This window comes from Momordica charantia, assembly GCF_013281855.1.
Source record: "Momordica charantia cultivar OHB3-1 chromosome 3 unlocalized genomic scaffold, Mcharantia_2.0 BLBB01000003.1, whole genome shotgun sequence".
Lineage (NCBI taxonomy): Eukaryota > Viridiplantae > Streptophyta > Magnoliopsida > Cucurbitales > Cucurbitaceae > Momordica > Momordica charantia.
This window is the reverse complement of record NW_028275161.1, coordinates 19,540,264-19,559,386: the sequence shown is the minus strand read 5'-3', so window position 1 is coordinate 19,559,386 and position 19,123 is coordinate 19,540,264. Positions and strand designations below refer to the sequence as shown.

Below are 19,123 nucleotides of genomic sequence, written 5' to 3'. Positions count from 1 at the left end.
AGGATGACCATGCAAATTAGACTAAACCAGTTTAGGGCTAGGAAGAAAAACTACTAAGTTTTAGCTTTCCATCTGATGATGCACTTGGTCAAAAAAGAAAAAACTAAAACTAAAAAAATTCTAATGGGCACGTGGGCCGGATGCTTGCCTTTTTATCGCTTCTATCCATTTATAAAGCTACAATTTAATATTAATATCTAATTGGTTTAATTACTATTTTACTCGTAGTTATGGTAATTTCACCTTGTACACTTTAGTATCTATATTTTTATTTTAATATTTATACTTTCGAAATGTAAAATTTTATTCATGTATTTTAAAAAAGTAATCAATTTAATCTCTATTATAGGTTTAATTCGACAAACCAAGCTCGGACATTAAGCAAGTACCTGAAAACTCAGAAAGTCGAGATAGAAGAAGAGGACTCGACCAAAGAACCAGAAACAGAGGTCAACTGGTGGGCCGACTGGTCAACTCAACCAAGCCATGGCTGACAAGACCGACCAACCTTTTATTAGCTGGTCGACTCGACCAATCTTTTGTTTGCTGGTCGGCTCGACTTAGGTTTTTAATCGACCAACTTTGGTCCACTTAACTTGTCTTTGTAACCCACAAACTTTTATGAACAACTTGTCATATTAAAATTGTAATTGAAATAAACGAGATAAAAATGTTGAGAGTTTGAATTAGTAAAATACATGACAGTAAAATAAATAAAAATTTAAAAGTATAAAATAAAAATCCACCTTTAAAACATATATTCATTAATTTGGCAATAAAGTTCAGAGACCGTACGAAAAGTTATTGCTTCTGAAACTCCCAAAAACCAAAAAAAAAAAATAAAAATAAAGGAGAAAAAAGGTATTGTGCTATTAAGACTGTATGTGGGCCCCCCGCATAGCCAGGGACAATACAGAGCCGAGCCTCCACGCGCTCAGAACGCGCGTGCTGCGGACGACATTACTTTTGAAAGTGAGGGAATAGAATTAGAATATACGCCACACCGCGCTTTAAGCGACCCTGTCGTATAGCATTGGCTTTTTTCCATTCCAGGGATGACTGGGAAAGTGAGAGTAATTTATGAAAAACTAATTACTCCCATTTACTTTTAAAATCTTGCCGTGCTATAAAAAAATAAACGCAATATGACCCATTTATTATTACAACATAATTTTCCCAATTCTTGAAATATCTACTCCCCTCGAGGGAAAAAAAAAGACGGTTAGAAATATCTATTTTTAACCTTTTTTTTTATATATTTTTGTTAGTACAATAGATTAGAGATACTAAGGTTTGAAGTATCAAACCCAGAAAGGATATCTACTACTTATTTAACTTATATTTATTATAATAACAAATTATTTCTATATTTTTAAAGTAAATTGTATAATAATACATATACTTGAAAAGCAAAATATCTTAAATGAAAAGCAATATAATATCAAAGAGGAAATAATGAGAAAAAAATTAGAGTAGTGTAATAAATAGGAAATTAGGCAAAGAATATATATAGATAAAAAGGACGAAAATATAGATTTCTTTTAGTTCTATTCTTGCAGTTTCTTAGAAATATATATATTTTAATTTGGAGAATGGAATTATCATAATTTATAAGTTAAAGAAAGATAATAACCTTTTTCCTTTTTTTTTTTTTTAATTGCTGCTAAGAGATTATTTACGAGCGTGAGACGACAAGTCGGAAAAGGAAGTTTATTCTTCTCTCTCAGCTCTCCCAGTTGCAGCCTTTCCTCTTCGCTTTGAGAGTGTGTAGAGAGATAAGCTCTTCCTTCTTGTTGTTTACCCATTTGGAGTTTACTCATAAAATCGCCGTCTTCTCTCTTGGGTTTTCGTCCACCGGCCGGGCTCAGGCTCACAGTTACGGCTATGGCGCATTGAGGAAGCTGATAACGAAAGCAGATACACGACAAAAATTGAAGCAAACTCTGAGAGAGAGAGAGAAAGAGAGAGAGAGTAGCAATTATAGTCTATGAATCTGAGGCAGCGTCCTCAAGCAGCGGGTCGCGGTGGCTTGCCGCCGCCGCCGCCAGTGGAGCCTTACAACATAATCCCTATCCACGATCTTTACACCGACCATCCTTCTCTTCAGCATCCCGAGGTACGCGCCGCCTCCGCCGCCTTACGCACTGTAGGTGAACTGAGGAAGCCTCCATTTGTGCCATGGAATCCAAGGTACGATCTCTTGGACTGGCTTGGGCTCCTCTTCGGCTTCCAGAACGACAACGTTCGGAATCAACGGGAGCATCTAGTCCTCCACTTGGCGAATTCCCAAATGCGGCTCCACCCTCCTTCAAAGCAGCCGGATGAACTCGACCGTACGGTGCTTCGTCGGTTCCGCCAGAAGCTCCTTCAGAGTTACTCTTCGTGGTGCTCGTATTTAGGTCGGAAATCTAATGTACGGCTCTCGAACCGGCAGGACCAGAGTGATGCCCGACGAGAATTGCTATATGTGTCGCTTTACCTTTTAATCTGGGGCGAGTCTGCTAATCTTCGATTTGTTCCTGAATGTATATGTTACATCTATCACTTTATGGCGATGGAACTTAACCAGATTCTTGACGAATACATAAACCCCGACACGGGTAGGCCATATTTGCCTTCGTTTCATGGGGACTGTGGATTTTTGAAGAGTGTGGTAATTCCCATTTACCAGACTATTAAGACTGAGGTCGAGAGTAGCAGAAATGGTACAGCACCACATTCGGCGTGGAGAAATTACGACGATATCAATGAGTATTTCTGGAGTAGAAGGTGTTTCAACAATCTTAAGTGGCCCTTAGAACTAAATAGTAATTTCTTTGCCACGATAGAGAAAAACAGGCGAGTCGGGAAGACAGGTTTTGTGGAGCAGAGGTCGTTTTGGAACATATTTAGGAGCTTTGACAAGCTTTGGGTATTGTTAATATTGTTTTTACAAGCTTCTATCATTGTTGCTTGGCAGGGGAAGCAGTATCCATGGATAGCTCTGAAGAGTAGGGACCTGCAGGTGGAATTGCTCACCGTATTCATCACTTGGAGCAGTCTGCGGTTGTTTCAGGCCGTGCTTGATGCTGGAACTCAGTATAGTTTGGTTTCGAGGGAAACCATATGGCTAGGCGTTAGAATGCTTCTAAAGGGCTTGGCTGCCACTGCTTGGATTATAGTTTTTGCCTTATTTTATGCTCGGATTTGGAGTCAAAAGAATTTGGATGGCTTTTGGTCAGATAAGGCAAATGGGAAGATTATTGTTTTTCTTCAGGCTGTCTTTGCTTTTCTTATCCCAGAGTTGCTGGCATTGCTATTCTTTGTTCTTCCATGGATTAGGAATGGACTCGAGAAATTAGATTGGAAAGTGATGTATTTATTTACATGGTGGTTTCATACTCGAATTTTTGTTGGACGTGGCTTGCGTGAAGGGCTTATTGATAATATCAAGTACACAGTTTTCTGGGTAGCAGTATTGGCTTCTAAATTTGCTTTTAGTTATTTCCTTCAGATCCAGCCCCTTGTTGGTCCAACCAAGGGGCTTTTGAAACTCAAGGGTCCTTATAAATGGCATGAGTTTTTTGGTAGCACCAATATTGTTGCGATTGTGATGTTATGGACTCCTGTTGTGCTGATATACCTCATGGATTTACAGATATGGTATTCTATCTACTCATCATTTGTTGGTGCTATAGTTGGGCTGTTTTCACATTTGGGTGAGATTCGTAATATTGGTCAGCTAAGGCTTAGATTTCAATTTTTTGCTAGTGCAATGCAATTTAATCTTATGCCAGAGGAAAAACAGCTCACACTTGAGATGACAGTTCTGAAGAAATTCCGTGATGCCATCCACCGACTGAAGTTGCGATATGGACTGGACCAAACTTACAAAAAAATTGAATCAAGTCAGGTAGATACTACCAGGTTTGCATTGATTTGGAACGAGGTAATGATAACTATGAGGGAAGAAGATCTCATCAGTGATAGAGATTTCGAGCTCTTGGAGCTTCCACCTAATTGTTGGAACATTAGGGTAATCCGTTGGCCATGTTTCCTCCTTTGCAACGAGCTGCTCCTTGCTCTCAGCCAGGCAACAGAGCTTGAAACTAAATCTGACGAGGATCTCTGGTCAAAGATATGCAAGAACGAGTATCAGAGATGTGCTGTAATTGAAGCATATGATAGTGTGAAGGCCTTGCTTTTGAATATTGTTAAATATGGTTCTGAAGAAAACTCAATTGTTACAAAATTATTCATGGACATTGATTCTGTTATTATAATGGGGAAGTTCACGGAGGCATACAAGTTAACTGTGCTACCAGAAATTCACACCAAGTTAATTTCACTTGTTGAGCTTCTAATTGGAACGAAGAAAGATCTGAGCAAGGCAGTGAATATATTACAGGCCTTGTATGAACTTTCCATTAGAGAGTTCCCAAGATCGAAGAAATCCACCAAGCAATTGAGAGAAGAAGGGTTGGCGTTTCGTAACTCAGCTGCTGAAGAAGGATTTCTCTTTGAGAAAGCTGTTGAGTTTCCTGATATAGAGGACAAAACATTTTATAGGAATGTCCAGCGTCTGCATACAATTCTTACATCTAGAGACTCAATGCATAACGTCCCTTCCAATCTTGAGGCTAGAAGACGATTAGCTTTCTTTAGCAATTCACTTTTTATGAACATGCCTCGTGCTCCATTTGTTGAAAAAATGATGCCTTTCAGTGTTCTGACCCCTTACTATGATGAAGAAGTTGTGTATGGTAAAGAAATGCTGCGAAGTGAAAACGAGGATGGTGTTTCAACTTTGTTCTATCTGCAGAGAATCTATGAAGATGAGTGGAGGAATTTTATGGAGCGGATGCGTAGGGAGGGTTTGGAGCACGAGGATGACATATGGACAAAGAAATCGAGGGACCTTCGTCTTTGGGCATCATATAGGGGCCAGACTTTATCTCGAACTGTTAGGGGAATGATGTATTATTATAGGGCACTAAAACTGTTTTCATTTCTAGACTCTGCATCTGAGGAGGTCATTAGAATGGGATCACAAGAAATTGCTTCACATGGTTCAATAACCCGGAAACATGGCTTGGATGGTTTTCATTCAACACAACCTCCTGCTTCCGGGGATTTGGATAATGCATCTACTGGAGTAGACCTGTTATTTAGAGGACGTAAATATGGGAGTGCCCTTATGAAATTCACCTACGTGGTTACCTGCCAGGTTTATGGGCTACAAAAAGCAAAAAAAGACTCTCGTGCAGAGGAGATTTTAAATTTGATGAAGGAGAACGAAGCCCTTAGAGTTGCATATGTTGATGAAGTTCACCGTGGGAGAGATGAAGTTGAGTTTTACTCTGTTCTCGTTAAGTATGATCAAGAGCTACAGAGGGAGGTGGTGATCTATCGAATCAGGTTGCCTGGTCCCTTGAAGCTTGGGGAAGGGAAACCGGAAAATCAGAACCATGCAATTATCTTTACAAGGGGTGATGCAGTTCAGACCATTGACATGAACCAAGATAATTATTTCGAGGAGGCACTCAAAATGCGAAATTTGTTGGAGGAATTCAACAACAATTATGGTATTAGGAAGCCAACCATCTTGGGTGTTCGTGAGAATGTCTTCACTGGTTCCGTGTCCTCTCTTGCTTGGTTCATGTCCGCACAAGAGACTAGCTTTGTGACCCTAGCACAGAGAGTTCTAGCAAACCCGTTAAAGGTAAGAATGCACTATGGTCACCCTGATGTATTTGATAGATTCTGGTTTCTGACTCGTGGTGGAATCAGCAAGGCTTCCAGAGTGATTAATATTAGCGAGGATATATTTGCTGGCTTCAATTGCACCCTTAGGGGGGGCAATGTGACACACCATGAATATATACAGGTGGGCAAGGGAAGAGATGTCGGATTAAATCAGATCTCTATGTTTGAGGCCAAGGTGGCTAGCGGCAACGGTGAGCAGGTTTTGAGCAGGGATATATACCGGCTGGGCCATAGATTGGACTTCTTTCGAATGCTTTCAGTTTTCTACACAACCGTAGGGTTCTATTTCAACACAATGCTTGTAGTACTTTCTGTTTATACATTTTTATGGGGTCGGCTTTATCTCGCACTTAGTGGGGTTGAGGATGCAGCAGCAGCAAGTACGGGAAACAATAGGGCCCTTGGGGCCATCTTGAATCAGCAGTTTGTAATCCAACTTGGTCTCTTCACTGCACTACCAATGATTGTGGAGAACACCCTAGAGCATGGGTTTCTTCCAGCAGTTTGGAACTTCTTGACAATGCAGTTGCAGCTAGCATCATTTTTTTACACTTTCTCTTTGGGAACTCGTACCCATTTCTTTGGACGAACTATTCTTCATGGTGGAGCTAAGTACCGAGCAACAGGACGTGGGTTTGTGGTGCAGCACAAGAGCTTCGCTGAAAACTACAGACTTTATGCTCGAAGCCACTTTGTGAAAGCAATTGAGCTCGGGGTTATTTTAATAGTGTACGCTTCACAGAGCCCTCTGGCTACAAGTACTTTTACTTTTATCATTTTATCAATCTCTTGCTGGTTTCTTGTGGTTTCGTGGATAATGGCCCCCTTCATATTTAATCCTTCTGGGTTTGATTGGTTGAAGACAGTATATGACTTTGATGATTTTATTAATTGGTTATGGAATACTGGTGGAGTGTTTTCAAAAGCAGAACAGAGTTGGGAAGCATGGTGGCTCGAGGAAAACAGCCATCTGAGAACAACTGGTCTTTGGGGAAAACTTCTAGAGATCATTTTGGATCTTCGTTTCTTCTTCTTCCAGTATGCTATTGTATATCACCTTAATATTACTGGTCACAACAAAAGTATAGCTGTCTACTTTATTTCCTGGTTATCCATGATTGCACTTGTCGGTATTTACATAGTTATAGCATATGCTCAGGACAAGTATGCTGCGAAGGAGCATATATATTATCGACTAGTTCAATTAATAGTCATAGTGATTACAGTGCTCGTGCTTATTATACTGATGCAGTTCACTCCCTTTAACACGGGTGACCTTGTTACTTGTCTCTTGGCATTCATTCCCACTGGCTGGGGCATAATATCAATAGCCCAGGTGCTTAGACCTTTCCTGCAAACCACCGTCGTATGGGATACTATTGTTTCCTTGGCTCGGTTGTATGATCTACTGTTTGGAGTGATTGCCATGGCTCCTTTGGCACTGCTCTCATGGTTGCCTGGTTTCCAGTCGATGCAAACAAGAATCTTATTCAATGAAGCCTTCAGCCGAGGCCTCCAGATATCTCGTATCATTGCTGGCAAAAAGAGTGTATGAGATGTGAATTCAGGTACTCCCCTTTCTCCATCTTTAGTTATTGATCTAACTAACCTTGCTTAGAAACAATTGAGTACTGCGTCAATTTCTATGGACCGTCTATTATCTCTTTAGAAATTTTCCCATTGTGGTTGGGATTGATTCTTTATTTATTTGTTCTTATCATGTGTTGAATAGCACCTCGTCATGAAGTTTAGTAACTTGTTTAGTAGAACTCTGCCATCTGCCTTGTGTTTCATGTTATGATGTCGATACTGAGTCAGTTCAGCCATTGCCAATATCTCAGGTTTTCAAGCTTTCGGGTTGCGTAACTACTATGTGCATTCAATGAAATCAAGCAACGGCTTTTTCACGCAAAAGGACTTTGGAGTTCCTTTAGATTCAAGATTTGTACATACTGTTCATATGTAATGCAGTAGTCCATGCACTATTGCTGTTGATCACCAACAATTTACTGAGGGCATTTTGACTAATTATCCAGTCCTCTGTATTTCATTAAAAATCAGTTCTAATAGAACTTTCCTCTGCCCTGTTCATGCTGACAACCTTAATGATTTTATATTTCTGTTTTTTGACTTATGACTATGTTGTTCAAGATCCAGTGAATTGAGTAACTGAAATGAAAAATCAGTTCTGATAGAACTTTCCTCTGCCATTTTCATGCTGTGAAACTTAATGATTTTGTATTTCTGTCTTTTGACTTGTGAGTATGTTGTTCGAGATCCAGTGAATTGAGTAACTGAAATAAATTTCTTGAAGAGATGATTGCAAATTACCCAGTTTGAAGAATTTGTTTGGGAACTATGAGTACACATCCACAAAATTTTAAATGCATCAAACTCATGGTTAGGCACACAATACTTCACGGCCTGTTGAGAGGGTTGTGTTTCTGGAATTTTTACCTTCACCGCCGTATTCGTTAACCGAACACTCGTTAGCCAAACACAATGACGACCAGGCTGCTGTTGGGTCTGATCTCTACCGTCATTCTCCACACCAATAAGCCAATTTGTATGGTAAAGCTGGAAAACGGTGATAAAAATGACTTGAAGGAAGCTATTTTTACTTCAAAGCTTCTAGGTCATTTGCAACTGAGAGTTCCCTGGCAAGCAAATTGATCAGAGGTTAAAGAGAGTAACTCATAGACTGAGGCAAAGTATGGTCAATCTACCAAAAATAAAGTCGAAAGAATAGAACCACCCAACATTTTTTGATGAGCGACATGAGCAAAATTTTCTCCAATCGATCAAATATTAGTTATGTAAAATGTCTCAGGAGAGACTTTGAGAACACTTCCGAGAAAGGATTGTAAAACATGCTATTAGTGTTGCAATAATCAATACAAACTATGTTTATCTTACAATTCCTCATTGCTGATCGTTGGCACTTTATCATATGAAGGTCCCTGCTTACGGAAAACTCGGGGAAATAAGCATCGACCACCAAACCGCTGCTGCAAGAATATGATAAGGGCTAATAGAAGACCAGTGCAAGGGATAGCGATGTCCCAGGCAGTGGAATAGAAGTCTAGCTTGTGGTTTGCATATATGTATGATAAATCAAGGTACCAGCTGGAATGATGAGCCCTGTAAAGATCATAAGCATGAGGCAGTAGACGCACAAATGTGGTACCCATATAGAAGGAGAAGCATAGAGCCCTTTCTTTGGAATCAAATATGAAGTTGAATATGATCTGTGGGACCAGAAAACCATCCAAGACCAAACCTGCAAACGATTTGATAACCTCCCAGAAAGAGTCTTGCTTGTAAGAGAGCTGCTGGGTAGAATAAATTTGATAACCTCTGCGGTGCGGTTTCAGAAATGGCATGGGTGAGATATTGTAAGAACTTTTCCACTCATATACAAGCCAAGCAATCAAAATGCCAACTGCATACAATGGTAGAGTCAGATAAGTAACTTTTTTCTCAGAATCCCACAAGCTCTTCTCACTTGTATTGCCCTGTCTTGATGACCAAGTGAGCTGAAGAAGACGCAACTGCAAAAGGAAAGCTACCATCGTTACTACTCTAACGATAACTTCATTCACTTCGAGCCATCCCCCACTGCCAAGAAACACACTCTGCTGGTTTCGGTGTGCTGCGAACAAAGCTTCAAAGTTCAACAGAAGAGGAATCATGTGTCCCAAGCACATAATTACGACCATCAAAACAGAAACAAAAGGAAGCACATCTGGATGCTTATTTACGTAAAAGAGTTGCAATACCAGAAAAAGACATGCAAGTGTATTGGAAACCAGAACCATAGTAATTTCAAGGTCCATTCTCCAAATGGATTCTTTGGCCTGGCTCCCGTAAATTGAAACCGAAGACAACTCCAGATTATCAAAATAAAAAGGATCTGACTTTGACCTTTTGCTTTCAATGGTTCCCTTCAGATGGTCCACCCCACTTGCATCAAGTGGTGGAAATTGGCCTTTGACAACAATTTCACAGTCCCATGTACGATTGATCATCAACTCTCGTTGCCAGCATCCTGTCATACACAAAGAGCCAGTTTTCTTATCGTAAGTTCCTTCAGCAGAAATCTCCTCTTTCTTCAATGAAAATTTCTCTCCAGCCAACTTGAAATCAGAAGGAGCGCTGAAGATTATCCTGTAGCTAACGTTCAGCAGACTATTCCAATCGTATGCCACTGGAGCTGTAGACTCTTTTTGCCCTGACATAGTGATGTTAACGAACCTTTGATATATACCATTCTGATAGAAATGCCGATCAACAAATAACGGTGTCGCATAACCCCTTGCAATCTGCCCGTTGCTGTTCTTTAAGGACACGTAAAATCTCATGTCTGATGAATATTCATCAGGGTATGTCTTTTCCTTACCATCAACATTCTTACTTTGGGGGCAAGAACCTTGTGTTCCAACCTCAGTATAGTCATATTTGATTCGCAAAGGATCTATCAACATTTCATTATAACTATGAAACCCAATTTTAGGAAAGTAACCCAATTCATTCGCAGACTTGGCGCTCCAGATTTGACCCACAACAGTACTTCGGTTTCTGATAGAAAAAACAGTAGGTAATATCAGACTCAACTTTATCGAACAATCTCCAACGGAAGCATTTGCTAAGGATTCTGTCAAGTTCAGGATCCGGCAGGCAACAGCACAAAGCCGATTCTGCTTCTGATCCCAAATTCCTTCAGCAATCAAGGTGTCGCTAGGAACGAAAGAATATCGATTTACATGATAACTTGTGTTGATAAAGCGCAGTAACATTCGCATTTTTCCCTCTTGGGTGCACTCAATTCCTTCGTAGTTCATCGAAATCGGCAAGTATGCAACATTCTTACCAAGAGGATTGCAGTTCACAACACCACAGTCACTCCCATACTCCAAGTCAAACGTATCAGTAAGTGTACCAATTGATGAACAGACATTTTTAGATAGAATCGGACCTCTATCATTTCCGCTCAGGCAGCCACCCTTAAGGCCGTTGTCTGTGAATTTATAGTTGTAATTCGCAGTTTGGGCAATACTCAAGATCGAAGCAGGTTCAAAAAATTTCGGACCACTATTTTCATCCAAACTCTCCAAAGTTCCAGTTATCAAACTATGTAAAATGGTCACGTTTGTTGGATAATCCAGCTTGAGAACGACATTCAAATACTGTAAAACGCCCGATTTCATATAACTCGTACCTGATCCAACCATACATAGCTTCCCAGATTGTTCCGACCAAAATCCGTCGAGGGAAAATCCCACTCTACGCTTCCAGGGCTGAGTCTTGGGTCCCCGATAGCGAACCAACCGCAATCGGCGATGCTTGGAATTGTCAGAATTAAGATACATGGCCGAGCCTCGAAGAACCAAGTTTGCTTGGAGTTTATATACGCCCGGGGAGACGGTTTTATGGGCATTGAGCGGGTAGAAATAGACATATCTCGGGAACAAGGGGGCCGAACCTGGAGGCTGGCCGATGATCTTGTCGCCTCCTGAGAAGAAACTGCTCCTGAACTGGAGTCTGCGAGTGAAATCGACGAAGGAGAAGGTCTGGGTGTCTACAGGCGATTGGGGAACGATGTGATTGCAAATTTGATCGTAAAGGGGCTGGGTTTGTGAATCTGGATTTTGGATCAAGGAGGTCGCTGAGGAGAGGCTGAGAAGGAAGAAGAAGAAGAAGAAGAAGAAGAAGAAGAAGAGAGGAGAAATCCATGAGAATTGGAAGGGTTTTAGGGGGAAATCCATAAAGAGAGGAAACTCCAATGCAATGCGTTTGTTGGGTGAAAGAGAAGATGAAGAGAGCTACTCCATAAATACCGATCGGTCAAACTTCACTCTCAGGAAGCAGCAGAATCGGATCGCTACAGCGAGCCCTGCCGGCTTCCATGAGGTAAGCACAACAAAGTGTTCAATATAATTTTTAAATTAAAAAAAGAAAAACAAAAGTTAGGGTTAAATTACAAATGAGACTTTTTTTAACATACAAGGGTTAAGTTACAACTTAAACGTCTTTTGTTTATGAGCATTTACGATATATGACTTAACGAATTTGATTATGTTCAAATTGATAGATTAAAGTTGTCTATAACTTTAAATAATTTTAATAGGTTTTTAATTTTTTTTTATACAACATGTGGGGGTGGGGATTCGAACTCATGACCTCTAAGTCATATATATATATATGCCTTAATCACTTGAGCTATGTTCGGTTTGACGGTTTTTAACTTTTAATATTTTTAATTTCGAGTTTAATATTTTTTTATCATTAACTTCTTAGTTTAATGGAATAATATGTTAAAAGTAAACATCGTTTAACAATAAAGACATCAAATTTTGTTCTTTTGAAGTTGGAGATTCAGATCTTTGCACCCTACGTTTATAGTTCTGAATACGTATGATATGTTGACACACTCAAGTGATTTTTTGATTAAATTTTGAGTATTTTGTTGACTAGATATTTAGGAACTATTCAACTTTATACTATGGTTTTAAGGAAGGTATTAATTTTAAATATTATATTTTATTCAGGAACTTAATAATTAAATAAAATTGATTGGCTTGGTCAAGAATATGACGTCTTCCTTATTTCTAACATTTTCTTTTCCTAATAAACCAAAATGGCAAACTTGTTTTGTCGATATGAAGAACTTGACATAAAAAGTATTGAAGATCACTATTCAAAGGAGGAAAATATCTTCCATTTTATGATATTTTACAAATGCTGCCTGGGAATTCTAAGTTATAGGTTCAAAGTGATTTAAGGTGCCATACTCCCCAACAATTAGGTGGAATTTTGTCCTCTCCACCAGTAAATATTTAACAACTCATTATTATTAAAAAAAATTTATATTTCTCTCTCATTTGTCAATTAGGAGGACAAGATTTCTGCTCGTTGTTAAAGAGACAAGTATTATCCATTTGGAAATGAGAATGTTATTATTTGATGTTCACCAAAAATTTTCTAAAATCATAATAGAAATTAAATATATAACAATGATCATAATACTCTTTTTATTTCTAACTAATTATAAATACATTAATATTTGACTTAGGACACGGGAGGTATAATGAAAATGATATTTCACAATAAAACTTGACCATTTGAAGCAATCGTATAGAAGGGCTTGTTTAGTTTAAGCATAATCGATTTCTATTTTCTAACAATGTTCTTTTCTTTTTATACATAATATATAGTAAAGCATCTTTCTAACAAACCATTTATAATATTATATTTTGTTGGACCGTGTAGGGCGTTCGGATTTGCCCATTTGACAGCTAAAATTATTATCTGTGATTTAGAATCAAGTACTCGAAATATTTCGCCCACACCAAAATAATAATAATTTTTTTAAAATAAGTGGGTTTTGAATAAGTTATTTCCTGCTAGATTTGCAAGAGAAAAGGGGGCTTGTAGAAGAGTAATGAGGGCAACAAATCCATCAAACTTTATAAACTTCCAAAGAGAAGTGAATAAGAGTATGTGATATATCAGCTTTTTAAGTTCAATTGTTACAGTGATAAAGAAAGGAACAAATAAAAAGGGCTGGACTGTGAAATCAGAAGAACTTGGCAGCAACCAATAAAAACAATTATTATTAGATATAGTATGCTCTGCTCTATATACAAGAAAAATGAATGGGAAGTCCAAAAGGAGAAGAAAGAATGAGAGAATGAACTATGTAGAAATAGAATTAGAGCACTCACCTTGCACAACCATCCTAGCCAGCCCCGGTATATATTTTAAAAGGGGGTGATTGAAAACAGCATAAAAATAATTCACCTGAACAAAACTTCAACTCAAATCATTGTCTCTTGTACCTGCAACGACTTTACGATGACGCCTAGACTTCCTCTCTCGACTACGCTTTTGGGAAGCCTTCCTCGGTAAACCTGAAACTCTTTCTAACGACGACTCATTGACTGGATTACTTATGGAAGATGGTGGAGGTGGTGGAGGTGGTGGAGGAGGATGGACAGCCATGGAAACAGGAGGAGCCCTTCGTTCAAGGACGTCTCTATGATATTTCTGCAGGACAAAGAGAAGTACAAGGAACAAAACAGAAACTTAAAAGTTCAGTAATGGCAGGTAGGCAGGTATATGCAGTTCAACCTTGAAGATAAAATGGTCTTCACTTCTACAGCTTTATTAACTACTTGACATTTCCAGATTGCTTGATACAAATTCAGAAGGTCCTATAGATTTATAAGCAGGGAAGAAAGACTTGAGTCTTTCATACAATTTAGTTTCCAGGAAATCAATCAGAATACTGTAAGATAAACAACGGAAGCAGAATAATACAGAAGTTGTGATATTCTAACATTGTACTAATGGCTACATTTTGACATTATAAATCAACAATCATTACTATTATTCGAAATTTATTGCCAAGTCAAATGGGGGCAGTTAAGTTTCTTGAAAGAATATGATGCACCTTGATTTAATGATATCACTAGGAGAAATTTGTGTGATTTATTAATAATAGGAGTGCTTCAAACAAACATAAATACAGTATATAGAAAAACTACCTGAATCACAAAGTTGCGCCTTTCACAGTCCATGAACATATTGATTGTCCAATTTGTCTTTGCCATTATTTTGTCCCTAACTGTAGAAAAACTAATTTGATCTCTCGATGTAAAGCGATCGACTTCATTGAACCAGAGGCAACTGAACAAATTGCTAATAGGTACATGCTCCCTAATTATCACACATCCCTCTGGAACATCTGCAGATTACCCAAAATGGACAAATTTATGAACCTGATTTAACTTATTTTTTTATGGAGAGGGTGGGTGGGGGAACATACCACTCGTAATGGGAAGCTTAGCTTCGCAATATGGAGTCAGACCTTCCTTCACATAAAAGTCAACCTGAAAGTCAATAGAAGCATTATCATACTTTCCGGCAGCCTTATTTGCTTCAGCTTCCAAAAACACATCAAAGCGTTTGTAATGTCTAGAAATTGCAAATGTAGCATTTTTTCTCCACAAGAACCTGAAAGGGTAATCATTTGGGGGAGGGGGGAAAAAAGAAAAGAAAAAAGTGAGCAGGACCCAAGAAAAATATAGGTAGTGGATCTTATAACTGAAAGACATCAAATCCAAAGGATGGTTATTATTGCACAGAGGTTGTGTGGGCTTTCCAACTACTAAAAAGCCATGAGTATGTAAATTAGACATTTTTCATAGTTGTAGTTGTTATTATTGCTATATCAAATATGGTTCATCTATATCATTGGTTAAATTACACTCGTGACTTTGACATCCAGCTTTACTTTTCCTTTCTACTTCCTAATTATTACAATAGTGAAAGATTTGAACAGGCAGCTAACTGTAACACATTAAACTGATGGAACTTCAAATGGGGAACTTAGGTCTTCCATTATCATTTTTTGGAAGAAAAAAACCGTATAATGGCTTTATCCCTTTCCATTAATACAACCCTTCAGTCACTGCCAAAAAGCGGGTCAAAAAATTATATCTAAACATATAAACTAAACTCAAAGATTAAGATAATCTAATGCTCACTAATGCAAACTAGAGCAGATAGATCTTGAACAAGATTTAATTTGCATATACATGACATGACCAATAACTCTCGACATTGGAAAATTGTCAGTAAGAGGATTGTAGCAGAAAATTGGATGCCTCTTAATGGCTCAATAGGAGCGATTAAGATGATTGAAGGCTAGGAAGGGTAATGCCATCACAAAAATTCAATGCAGTATGCTATGAGTACAACCTCGAGTAAACTTGTAAAGTTCGCAGATACTCAGATGTACCTTTCAAGAATTTGATATGGGTCCACAACAAGCTCAAGTTTTCCGTCAACCCAAAGAGAATATCGAGCATTAGGAAACATTCTGTGCACCAGAAGTTTTGGTATCTGAAACGGTAAAAATACAGGCCAAAGATACGTTTAAGGCACAATTTCCTTCATCTTAATTTCCAGTTTCTGGCACAAAGTCATGATGCATTGTGAAAATGAAGCTACAAGTTGGTGACCTATAGAAATGTCATTCTGCTCAAGCAGATGAAGAAAAGAGAAGGTTATAGCCCATAGGCAACACCCTATCAAAAAGGGAGAGAATTATCAGCTTAATTCATAAAGCATCCATTGAAACTGGACTTCAAACAAGCTAAAGAAGGAAGAACCCTTGAGAGCTACCATGCAGACATGGATCATTTGGCCATGCTAATTTTCATATCAAAATGAATTATGCTAACTAAAATTTAGAAGTTTACTTTTCCAGTTCGTCTTGCGTCCTTGTAAGGTAAGTTATGGACCACAACGATTCGCCAGAGTCCAATTTTCTTGCTGCTTTCTAGGATACCAGTTTCCTTTATCGATGCTTCTGTTTCTTCATCAACAAACATGTAGAAGCAAACATTTTTCTTGGCATATTCACTAATGTTCTTCGGCTGATTTAAATCATCAAAATTTCCTGAAGAATTAATAGTTTCATGAGCACAACAAACGACATATGTTCACAGAAAAATAAAAATTGAAAAAAGAAAAAAAAAATCTTACCAAATACTGCAGATGCAACAACCACGCCATGACACTGCTCCATATCGTGAAGGTCGTCATCATTGATATCAAAACCTGTGTTGCGACCAGGTTTGACCCCTCCGACAAACCTATCAATAAGCATACATAAACCAAAACACATAAAGCCAAGATAAAAACAAAATCTAGGAGTATAGTATTTATCCTCATTCATTAAAAGAACATATAACCAAAAAAGAATGGGATGAAGATGTAAAATGTTGTATGCCTAAAATATTGTATGTACAACCCACGCCCTGAAGACGATATGCAGGGAAAATTCTTGACATAAACAAGAAAGAAGGATGGAGACAAAAAAACTAACCCACAGTGCACCCTCATTGACTCCCTTACATCGAAAGAATCTGTCCTCTGGGCTAAAGTAGGATATCCACCAAAGTCCGAACCTCCAAACTCCGTCTCTCTTCTTAAATTCTCCTCATAGATATATTCCAATTTCTTAAGAAGAGGGGAATCCGATGAGGCATTTGGCATCAAGGCAACAGCTTCTTCCACGGGAAGGTAACATACGGGACATGCTGAAGAATAAAAAGGGAAATTCTAAGTAAAGGTGCAAGTACCTTGAGAATCCATTGGTGCCCAAATATTAAAAAAGTGCAAGGGAAATTAATGTCATGATTTGAAGACTGCAAAAATGAAAACCTATAAATAAATCAGACGTTCTGTTATAAAACTTACGCCTTGGACCAGTTCTCTTTTTATCTGCAGGTGGGGGAGGCATCGCAAAATTATTACATGGGTGTTCTGGAGGAAGAGTATAACCCAGGAAAACTGCTGGTGGCAGAAGCGGAAGGGGAGGTGGTGGTGGAGGAGGAGGAGGTGATGCCAACGGAAATTTCTCTACCGCTTTTACCAAAGAATTACTACTACTATGCATAATATCTTCAGGTGAAGGTTCCCTGTAACTCATAGCCATGCTATTGTTAATACTGACATGCTGTATATGATGTCCTTCTTGAGCATCCTCACCTAGAGAGTCATGGTCACAATTAAATATATCACTACCTCATGCAAACACACACACACAAAGATGAAAGGATATAAGGCTGGCATTTGTCAAGAGCAAATAGTGTAAAAGAATATGAAAAGACTGAAAAATCTTGAAAGGGCAGCATTAATACATTAACGTTTGGCAAGAAATTGAGATTTGTGATTTCGATAATCTGAATTATAAATCTACCACAGATGTGAATCAAGTCCAATGCTATTATCAAGGAAAAAAAGGTCAAGAGTGTCACTCAAATATTATTCAACAAGATCATCACAAACAGCAAAAACTGAGTGTCTTTATCCACTGATTTCATCCCACCTATTCATAAGCTGAACAAAAGTAAAATGTCCGTATAAGAAGGCAGACAATTCGATGAATGCCAAACCAAAAATCTTCAATCTCCAATTCTCAGCTAAAACCAAAACATAACTAATCTCATTTCTTAAACAATCTGAAATAAAGAGAAAAAAAAAATCGAGTGAAAGAATGGTGTACTCAAATGCGCAAGAGACTCAAACCTTTGCCCACGTACAGTACCCAGAGGAAAACCACAGCAGAAACAACACAGAGGAGCAGCATCCCAACCTTCTTTCTACCGACGAACTTGCAAATCCAAGGAAACAAATAATCCTTCTCCTTGGGCATTTTGGAGGGCTTACGTGCTGTTTGGATCGGCGAAACTCCGTTATTCAACTGTTTATCCAATGCCCCGTAACTCGATGAGCGAAGTCCCAACGACCCTCCTCCAGTCATTGTTTCTCCAAACTAACATGTGCCCTTCTCATAACCCTCCTTAATCACTCTCACACACACCCATCCAACCAAGAAACGTCTCTGATATTTGCTTCAAAGCTCAGATATTTCAAGACCCACCTCACAAAATTAAGCCCAGAATCTCTCTCTGGTTTTGCCAACAAAACTTCCCTCTGCCAATTAGCTCTCTCTATAAACCCAAATGTAGTTCAGATTTAACAACACCATCACTACTTGTACCAAAACAAAAGGAAACTGAGTTGGCAGCAGAATCAAATCTCTCTCTTTCCCTATAAATGAGGCAATTGTTGAAAAAGAAAGAGATTGTTTTCCGGAAAAAATCAGAAGCAGATAGAGGAGGAGGGAATGAATCTAGGTTTTTGAAATCGAGAATAATCTGGGATCGCAAAAAGAAATTAATGAAGCCTTCCATTCGATTTAAATTTGTTTCTTGATATGGGGTGATCCAGTGGTTGAATATTCATCCGTATTTTTATTTGTACAAATACAAATTATAAAATAGAGTCCCGGCCCTGGCTAGAATTTCCTAAAGAAATTTTGGAAAAGAAAAAAAAAAGTGAAAGGGAAAAAGTGAATTTTTTTTCAGAATGAAATTCCTTAATGGGCTAACGTGTACCATGTTGACAATGTTACAAAATCACACAATCATGCCTCGCCTGATGGGGTTGCTTAACACTGTGCTACCACCATTCACAGATCGACATCTGTCCAAATTATCAACTATCACGTTTCACCGAACTCAATTAATACTAAGTTATTCCTGCATCATATTATTCAACTTTAATATTTCTTTATTTGTGGTTTTTAAATATTAAAATCACAGTAACGATCAAAATGTCCAATTTAATAAAAAATAATAGCAAATATAGCACATTTCATTTATAATTTATTATAGTAAAAAAATTCAATCAAGTATTGACCCGGCCAGGCCAGACTATAGAAATAAAAATAAAATACCTCGAAACTTCAAATAAAAAAAAAGTAAACATATAGTATAATTTAAGTAAGACTCATCAATATATC

General features: G+C 38.3%; 3 protein-coding genes and 1 non-coding gene across 5 annotated transcripts; 2 read left to right on the top strand and 2 right to left on the bottom strand.

The window, feature by feature from the left end:
• Positions 1 to 1,700: 1,700 nt before the first annotated feature.
• Positions 1,701 to 7,845, top strand: GSL1 (glucan synthase-like 1). The gene is made up of 2 exons (XM_022284281.2): positions 1,701 to 7,313; positions 7,587 to 7,845. The coding sequence occupies exon 1, from the start codon at positions 1,988 to 1,990 to the stop codon at positions 7,298 to 7,300; it is 5,313 nt and encodes a 1,770-aa protein (XP_022139973.2). The 5' UTR covers positions 1,701 to 1,987; the 3' UTR covers positions 7,301 to 7,313; positions 7,587 to 7,845.
• Positions 4,941 to 5,021, top strand: LOC148212530 (small nucleolar RNA J33). Its single transcript, XR_015790016.1, has one exon. It is a non-coding gene; the product is annotated as a small nucleolar RNA J33 (small nucleolar RNA).
• Positions 7,846 to 8,031: 186 nt separating the features above from the next.
• LOC111010753 (DUF2921 family protein, putative (DUF2921)) lies at positions 8,032 to 11,683 on the bottom strand. 2 transcript variants are annotated; one of them, XM_022284282.2, is made up of 2 exons: positions 8,662 to 11,679; positions 8,032 to 8,402 (listed from the first exon to the last, which is right to left on the bottom strand). In XM_022284282.2, exons 1-2 carry the CDS (start codon positions 11,508 to 11,510, stop codon positions 8,363 to 8,365), a joined length of 2,889 nt encoding a protein of 962 aa, XP_022139974.1. In that variant the 5' UTR covers positions 11,511 to 11,679; the 3' UTR covers positions 8,032 to 8,362. The 2 variants fall into 2 exon arrangements, with proteins under 2 accessions (XP_022139974.1, XP_087977594.1); XM_088121468.1 differs by lacking the exon at positions 8,032 to 8,402 and having other exon boundaries at positions 8,658 to 11,683.
• Positions 11,684 to 13,321: 1,638 nt separating this feature from the next.
• LOC111010868 (strawberry notch protein (DUF616)) lies at positions 13,322 to 18,619 on the bottom strand. The gene is made up of 9 exons (XM_022284446.2): positions 17,845 to 18,619; positions 17,014 to 17,304; positions 16,640 to 16,853; positions 16,297 to 16,406; positions 16,011 to 16,210; positions 15,548 to 15,651; positions 14,573 to 14,760; positions 14,292 to 14,491; positions 13,322 to 13,791 (listed from the first exon to the last, which is right to left on the bottom strand). Exons 1-9 carry the CDS (start codon positions 18,077 to 18,079, stop codon positions 13,558 to 13,560), a joined length of 1,776 nt encoding a protein of 591 aa, XP_022140138.1. The 5' UTR covers positions 18,080 to 18,619; the 3' UTR covers positions 13,322 to 13,557.
• Positions 18,620 to 19,123: the final 504 nt, after the last annotated feature.

Bases quoted from the DNA above. Each gene is read 5' to 3' on its own strand.
- LOC111010868 (XM_022284446.2), bottom strand. From the start codon at position 18,079: ATGACTGGAGGAGGGTCGTTGGGACTTCGCTCATCGAGTTACGGGGCA. The intron at 16,407-16,639 runs GTTAGTTTTTTT...GCTTATTGATAG, and splicing joins TCAATGAGGGTGCACTGTGG to GTTTGTCGGAGGGGTCAAAC. The intron at 16,211-16,296 runs GTAAGATTTTTT...TTAATTCTTCAG, and splicing joins TGTTGCATCTGCAGTATTTG to GAAATTTTGATGATTTAAAT.
- GSL1 (XM_022284281.2), top strand. From the start codon at position 1,988: ATGAATCTGAGGCAGCGTCCTCAAGCAGCGGGTCGCGGTGGCTTGCCG.
- LOC111010753 (XM_022284282.2), bottom strand. From the start codon at position 11,510: ATGGATTTCCCCCTAAAACCCTTCCAATTCTCATGGATTTCTCCTCTC. The intron at 8,403-8,661 runs GTAAGATAAACA...TTTGCTTGCCAG, and splicing joins ACGATCAGCAATGAGGAATT to GGAACTCTCAGTTGCAAATG.